The following is an 8,506-nucleotide window of genomic DNA, read 5'->3' on the forward strand; positions in this document are numbered from 1 at the left end:
TAGAGAGCAGTAGATCTCCAAACATGTCTCACCAGCTTTCTTCCTCCTAGAATCGAGGTCTTTTCTTGGGGGTGGGAGTGGGGCCTGATGACTAGTGAGAGAAATTAAGGAATAATATTGGCTGTTCCAGATAGGAGGATTAGTGGACTGAATGGTAAGCTGTTGCGTGATGGCAAAGAGAAAAGCCACAAAGAGCCTAGCTACAGCTCCCAGATCACCTCCTCTCTGCCTACATCAAATGACACCATGAAAGACTGAATGTCCTAGGGACTGGGAGCAGAGAGAGCACATCTATATGCTTAGTCCTTGAAAACAATTTGTTTTAATCAGACAAAGTATTTCTTTATGAGATAGCCACCAAGATGTGAAAACAAAATCTTTCTTTAAACAGCAATCTTTTATAATAGAGATTTACTCGTATTATCATATAAGTTCCCCATAAAACCCAAACTTGATAACTTAATTATAAGACCGCTTCATCAAACAAAATAAAATAAGCACTTACCTCATCTATAACTTTTGAAAATTGTTGCAAAGTAGAGCTCATAACTTCATCATCACCACCCAAAGGAAAACGCTGAAAAGTAAGAAACAGAAATGAGGAAGAGGTTCAGTGCTATATTTCTTAGGGAATGACATTATAATTTACATTTTAAAATAACTTCAGAAAACATCTAAAATTTTGAATAAGCTTTAAAAACGTCATTTTAATAAAATAGTGGAAGCTCGCATTATTAGTAAACATTAGATGTTTGCTTAACAACCAATTAATGTGGCATATGGGAATGCACACCATACTAGGAGTTCAGAGATTTGGTTTAGCTTTAATTCCTCCAATAACCAGTTGTGTAACCTTGAGCAAGCCTCAGTTTCTTTATTTGTAAAGAGAGGTAAAGTAAATTCTGTGTCTAACATCAAATCATTAAAATTAGACATAGGGCTATAAGGAAATTTCAATGGCCTATCAAAATTGCCTTCTGTGAATTCAAAAAAGTTTGGGCTTCTTGATGAGAAATTCTATCTATACAGATATTATCATATAAATGCATATTTTAAATTACATTTTTAAAACTTTCATGTACGATACCTGTTTTTCATATTCTTTTAAAAGTTTTGAAGTCAGGTGTGTTGCTGCACTTAATTCATTCTATGGGAAAAGACAAGCATTCAAATTAACACAGTATTACTGAGTAAGAGAAAAGTTTTAGGAGAAGATACCTATGCCACTTTTATTCCTCATTTAACATAAATACTGTATAACATTCTCTAAATCCCTCATAAAATCACTGGAAAGGGAACTAAAGGGAAACTCAAACCATGAAAACAAAACCATCAAGGAATTTTAGCAGTGTTCCAGGTGTGTGTGTGTTTTTAGCTAATAAAAATTATGCATTAAGTTCTTAAAGCTTTGAAGCTACAAGTAAACTGTACATAATCTTTGCAAAATTTTAAGAGATTCTACATTAAAGACTGATTATCTCTCTGGATGTTGAAACTAAGCCATGCACTTAATACTACACGATCAAAATGTAACAGACCTAGTCACAGAAATAGCAACATAGCCATAAGAAGGAAATATTTTTTAAAGATTTTTTTCAGTGATGAATATAATGACAAAAGTAACCTTTCTTTTATAAATTACTCTCTATGGTCAGAATCAAATCTTGAGAGACCTATCCCACGGAAAAAACATAAACTATCATAGCAACTTTTAAGCATAAAATGAAAGTGTGAATCCCAAAAGAAGGGAAAATGAGAAGAAAGAAATGACACTTGTACACTTAATTAATCCCAAAGAGTTTACAATAGAACTCAGGTTGCTGTTAAGGCTTATAATTAAGGTATGTAAACATAGTCTCCAATCTTATGCCTAGTCAACAAAAATATCTAGTCATCTTCTTCTTAAATTCATTTCTCACTACCATAGAGTGACATCTAATTTTTATTATCATCTTTTAACTAGACAGAGATAAACTACTTTCAAATCCTCTACTCAAAAAGAAAAAGTATTCTGTACGATTAAAACATGACTGGTGACAACACAGGGTTTTCAGTCAAATCTTAGGCTAAGCCCATTACCAGTGAGTTTCATAAGAAAGCCCTTAACTATGTTTGGGGAAAGGGGCACATGCTTCAATCTTCATCACTTTGTAGTGCTACAAACTATACACTAGTAATTGAACTGCAGTTCTGTATTACAAAATAGTTCACGTTCATTCATCCATTCAACAATAATTTTTACTATGAGCCTGGGAAAGGGCTGGGCACCAGTAAACAAATAATGCCATCTCTGTCCTTAGAGGCTTAAAGACTCATTTTTAAAAAGCATTGAATCAGCTTTCAGCTTTTTACCTGTGCATCATAAATCCGATGCATAGCTTGATACAACTGGTTCATATAGTTGGAAATAGCTGTAGCATCTTCTTCAAATACACCCAGTAAAGATCTTGTCTGTACAAAATAAAAGCAATTAGGTTGGTTAACTATTACATAAATCAGATGGAAAAATGTTTTCTTCTAAAGGAAGGAAAAATCTTAGGATAACAGAGCTCTAATAATTATGAGTTTTAATCTATTTTATGTCTTTTGATAGTAATGCAAAGAAATCAGGATTCTTTGCTTTCAATTTTTCACTTGATTAAAAGAGGGATTTTCCAACTATGTAACACAAACTTTAGAAGAACAACAAAGGTACATTCTTCTGAATTAAAAAGTCTATAATTAAATTAAGAGCAAATCAACAAAATGTTCATGACTAAATTAACAATATTCTACACATAAATATTTTAAATGTCTTATTTCAGGATAACGTAGTATGATCATTTCTCTTTTTCCATGGTCTATTATAATGGTGCCAAACCCTTCCCTGTCCTAATCCAAATTAATACCATAGGGCTGCTCCCCAAAACAGCCTATAAAATGCTAACTAGGTTTTTCTGAGTGCAGAATTTGGGGTTATTTTTTCTTCTCCTTCTTTATACATTTCTATATTGTTAGGCCTTCTTTTTTTTTGCACACAATGTACACATAAAAATTATGCTCATTTTAAGGGGGAAAAACTTGTAATTAAATGTTAACAAATGTTAATAAAAAAGATCAGCGGTATGGAAACTCAGCGCACCAAGCCAAGGTTTATTCAACTTTTTATGTCCCGAAGGCAGGGGCATAAATACCAACAACCATTGAGAGAAACTTCAAATCTAAGCCTAGTATTTTTACTGTACAAATAATTTATGCCTCAGTCTTATAAGTTGGTTTTTAAAAGTCAACTTATTCCTTAACTTCCTATTTTCAGAAAAAGAAGCTAAGTCAGTATGGTTTTTTAAAAAGCATAAACTCATTATGACAGCATATGAAGTCCATGTTCTCAGTCCTCTACTTCCCTATGCCCCAGAGATTTAGATCTAACAGATTCATTTTATTTTTTAGCTCTGTGTCCCACTCCCATTTCTCAAAGTGCTATTTTAAGATATAAAAAAGAAAGCATCAGGAAATCTTGTTTGGCTAGAGCCAATCTTAAAATATGCCCCTTAGTTTTTCCCCCCTGAAATTATTATTCTGATGCAAGGAATTACACATTTATGCAAAAACTTGTAGTGGAATTAAATTTAAACAACCTTCTTAGCCTCAAAGAGGGTTGAAACAGGTTCCCTACTTAAAGCTAGTAATATCATATTCAGTATTATATGATGACTGTTTTTTATAAGCTGCTACCTTTAAATAATCAATATGGTACCCTTTCATTCAGTCCATGGCATCCACTGTGAGCTTCATCACTGCTACATACCACTACTAACACAGGCAAAACAATGCTGGCAATGAAGCTGTGATTTCAGATTTTCTTATGTTTGACAAACAGACCTTTAGACAGAATTTCATATATAATTCTCATAGAAACATAAAAAGGAAAACACAAGCAGTATAAATTTAATATAATCCTAAAATTTATTCACAGAGTTCAACTCTTGTGAGTCACTTCTTGACATGAGTTATCATATCCACATTTTTCATCTAATATTATTCTGTGAGAGGTGACAATATTATTCTCCTAGAAGGGCTCCACATTTGTCCCCAATATTTTCTTCCAAACCACTGATATCCATTCACCAGGATTTGATGGTGGCACTTAGTTCACCAGGTGACTATTTTCAGACAACAGGACTGATAATCCTTCATGTGGTTGTCAAACTGATTTGTTGGCTGAATACTGAGAGGTTGCACTTGTCCATTCATGCCGCTCTGAGAAACAACCAAGTCTGTACATTTGCAAGCAGTTACAAGTAAAACATCATCAACTCTAAGAAGCGTCTTGATATCAGAGATGTTAAAGGTTGGGGTGGGGTTGGGGTTGGGTGTATGTCTCATAATCTATGAGCATTTCATATAATGCCAAAGAACAAGCCTCCATTTGGGATTGGAGTTTGTCTTCACAGTTCTAGTGTAGAAAAATCTGTCATTGATAAGATATTTACGTACACATAAAAATTATTTTTGAAACATCATGTCTATTCTTACTAATTACAAAGTTCCATTTTGTTTGCTTTCAAAACAACATGTAAGCATGGACAAGGTATCTAGTGTAGTCTTAAAATGTTACCTTCAATGAAGATACAATAAAGGACTCATGAATATACAATGGGGAAAAGACACCCTCTTCAATAACTGGTATTGGGAAAACTGGACAGCTACATACAAGAGAATGAAACTGGATTACTGTCTAACTCCATACACAAAAGTAAACTCAAAATGGATCAAGACATGAGACCATAAAACTCTTAGAGGAAAACATAGGCAAAAATATTTTGAACCATAAGCATGAGCAATTTTTTCCTGGACACATCTCCTTGGACAAGGGAAACACAATAAAAAATGCACAAGTGGGACTACATGAAACTGAAGCGCTTCTGTACAGTACAGGACACCAGCAGAACAAAAGGTAACCTACAGTATAGGAGAATATATTCACAAATGGTTCACCATTAAGGGGTTAACATCCAAAATATATAAAGAATTCATACACCTCAACACACACACACACAAACCTGATTAAAAAATGGGTGGAGGACCTGAAAAGACACTTCTCTGAAGAAGAAATACAGATGGCCAACAGGCACATGAAAAGATGCTCCACATTGCTCATCATTAGGGAAATGCAAATCAGAACCACAATGAGATATCACCTCACCCCAGTTAGAATGGCCACCATCCAAAAGACAAGAAATAAGTGTTGGCAAGGATGTGGAGAAATGGGAACCCTCCTTCACTTTTGGTGGGAATATAAATTGGTACAACCATTGTGGAAAATAGTATGGAGGTTCCTCAAAATACTAAAAATAGAAAAACCAAATGACCCAGTAGTTCCATTTCTAGGAATTTACCTGAAGAAAATAAAACCCCTGATTCTAAAAGATATATGCACCCCTATGTACATTTTCACATTACGTACAATAGCCAAGCTGTGGAAGCAACCAAAGTGTCCATCAACAGATGAATGGATAAACATGTGGTATACATACGCAATAGAATATTATCCAGCCATTAAAAAGAATCCTGCCATTTTTGACAACATGGATGAACCTAGAGGGTATTATGCTAAGAGAAATAAGCCAGGCAGGAGAAAGACAAGTACCATATGATTTCACTTATTTGTGGATATAAAAACAAAACAAAATGAACAAAATAGCAGTAGACTTATATAGATACTGAGAAGTTACTGGTGGTTACCTTAGAGGGAGGGGTTGGGGAAGGGGAAGAGTGAGGGAGATAAAGGGGCACAAAAATTCTCAATCATAATATAAGTTGGTCACAGGGATAGTAGTACAGCATGGAGAATATAGTCAATGATTCTGTAACATCTTCCTATATTGACAGATAGTAACTGCACTGTGGGGGGGAGGATTTAATAATATGTGTAACTGTTCAACCACTGTGTTGTATACTTGAAACTAACATAAGATATGATACTGCTATAAAAAAGAAAAAAAATTGTTGCCTCAACAGATGATATGATGATCTCTTGCAGACTAGTAGGCTTGGGCAAGAATTCTAAAAATGTTTGTTTGATCAGCTGGATTTGGATGAACAAATTTTCCCCTTTTTAAAAAAGGATAACTGTAATTCAGGACAGTCTTTCATGAATCCCAGGTTCTAACTTTTTATATAGCAAATGGCAGGCCACTTTTGATTAGAAGCAAATGATCTAATAAAAACTTATCTATATTAGGAGGTTTCAACTTTTTCATACTCTTTGTTACTCAGCTCCTATCCTAAATAGTCCAAAGAGAACAAAAATATATGGTCAAAAGCATTAATCTTCGGAAAGCCTCTAAAAGTCCAACAACAGGACAAACTGTTAAATCGGTTAAGGAAACATTCTGAGTTACATTCAGAATATAGTACGTGAAGATACTTAAGCTATAAGGTTGTTAAAGCCAAATAAAAATTATGCACACTATAATCTCAATTACATTAAAATGCTTAAGAAAAAAAACTAGAGAAAAGAAAGCAAACTGTTAATAGGATTACTGTGTGTTTTCTGTACCTTCCAATTTCTCTGAAACAAACTTATTTTTCTAGTCAGGTACAAAAATAAAAACCTTCACTATCTATAATAGCTGAGCTTCAGAGAAGCTGAGTGACTTGCCCTAAAGCAGAAGGTACTAAGTGGCAGTGCAGACTAAAAACCCTTATATTCTGAATCCCAGATCCCAGGCTTTCCTTCTTGCAACCGTTTCCTCTTAAGAATTACTTTCAAGCATCTTTCCATTCTAAGTCCCAGTTGTCACAACTGATTCTCCTGAATGCTACCTAGTTCAAATTTATTACTTCTTGAAATTGGAAGAGTATCAGTATGGCTATTTCATTCAAGGTACTGTACAACTGATATGAATGTGGCACATGCTTGTAAACAGAAAAAAATACTCAAGTTGTAAACTAATTGTGTGAAAAGTTCAAGAAATTAGGCAGATGGGTCAAGACATTTATATCCTCCTCACTAATCATGGCAAGGGCATCGTGCTACCCATTCTGAGCTGTGTATCATCTTTATGGGCAATAAAAGCAAGACCAGATAAAAGAAAAAAGGTGAGGTAACCTGTTGAGTCTTATATAATAAAGTGAAAGGACAAAGTGCACCTGACCAATACATCCCACAACATTTTTGCAAAACGTCTGAAACACATACAGCTTAGACTTTACATCACGAAGTTATAAATCATGAAGAATCTGAACTAGCGGTGAAGATAAGCCAAGACAGGCGTTTCTGTGTCCGTAAAGGCCGATAAGAGTGCATTACCAGCAAGCAACTGGCTAGTGGCCTTATCTACAGCATTAAAAAACCCAAATCAATTCCACAATCAGGGCCCAATTTCAACTTGGCAATTAAAACTGGCACACATCCCATGGCAGACGTGTCACACAGGAAAAGGGAAATCTAGCCCTTTTCTCCTTTTGGGGCCATACTAAACTGTGAAGACACATGAAATATGTGCGAACGTGGTTCTAAATGCACTTTTCAGAAAATCCTCTTCGTTCTAAGTGGTAGCCAACTAGCAACATCGTCTTCTCCGATCGCTTCAGTTATTGTTAAAAGGCAGGCTTCGGGAGGAAGTTTCCCCGTGCCAGTGACAGTCTTTAACAGAGCTGACTTCACTCTCCTGAATCGAAAACCTAAGAAATCGTTACGTCTTCTAGCCTGTCTCTTGATTGTAGAGCAACCACCCCAGCATCACCGCGAAGCACAAACACGGGCTTTTATTTTGGTGAGTGGGCCAGGGCCCAGCCTGCACGGGAGCCGTCCCTCCCACGCCGCGCACAGCGGGTGACAGGCCGGCCCGACCGCGCGCGGGGCCGCTCCGCACCCGCGAACCCACAGCCTTCCGGCATCCGCCGAGAAAAAGGGCCCTTTTCCTTCCCCCAGCTGGGTCAGAAAGCATTAAATAAGCCTGACGGGCGTCTTCTCCGAAGACATCTTCGGGACAGATCACTCGCCGCACGGCGCTAACGACACGCTTTCGGTCAAACACGAGTCGCCGCGCGGACGTGACCCCGGGCCCCCGGCGAAGGCGGCAGAGGCTCGGTCGCCGCCCACCGACGGCCCAGATCCCGCGAAGGCGCTCGGCCCAGCAGCGCAGGCCCACCCGGACCTCGGCGGGCGGCCGGCCCCAGCAGCGCGGGGCGCGGCCCGCGACGGGCGGGGCAGGGCGGCGGCGCCCACCTGGGCCGGGACGGCACCTGCGGCCCCGGCGGCACAGGCCCGGGTCGGTCCGCCCGCGCCCTCCCCCGCCGCCCGCGCCTCACCTGCGGGCTGTCCTCCAGCGTCTCCTCGATGGGCAGCTTGTCGATTCCCGGCATCGTGGCGGAAGGAGGGCGGCAGGGGACACCGCGGCCGCCCACAGCAGCTGACCCCGGCCCGCCCGCGCAGCCCTCCCCTGCAGCCGAGCGGGAAATCCCGCCCCCGGCCACCTTGCCCCGCCTCCCGGCACGCTCGTTGGCTCGCGGCGACGCC

General features: G+C 38.7%; 1 protein-coding gene across 2 annotated transcripts in view; it reads right to left on the reverse strand.

Moving 5' to 3' along the window:
• Window positions 1-8,455, reverse strand: part of APPL1 (adaptor protein, phosphotyrosine interacting with PH domain and leucine zipper 1) — a 34,576-nt gene extending 26,121 nt beyond the window's left edge. For both annotated transcript variants that reach the window (XM_036878291.2, XM_036878290.2), the window contains exons 1-4: window positions 8,299-8,455; window positions 2,353-2,451; window positions 1,088-1,147; window positions 506-577 (exon numbers count right to left, since the gene is read on the reverse strand). In XM_036878291.2, the coding sequence (XP_036734186.2) occupies window positions 506-577; window positions 1,088-1,147; window positions 2,353-2,451; window positions 8,299-8,352 (285 nt within the window). In that variant the 5' untranslated portion in view covers window positions 8,353-8,455. The remainder of the gene's footprint in view (window positions 1-505; window positions 578-1,087; window positions 1,148-2,352; window positions 2,452-8,298) is intronic.
• Between the last annotated feature and the right edge of the window lie 51 nt (window positions 8,456-8,506).

The sequence above is a fragment of the Manis pentadactyla genome, chromosome 1 (assembly GCF_030020395.1).
Source record: "Manis pentadactyla isolate mManPen7 chromosome 1, mManPen7.hap1, whole genome shotgun sequence".
NCBI classification, from domain to species: domain Eukaryota; kingdom Metazoa; phylum Chordata; class Mammalia; order Pholidota; family Manidae; genus Manis; species Manis pentadactyla.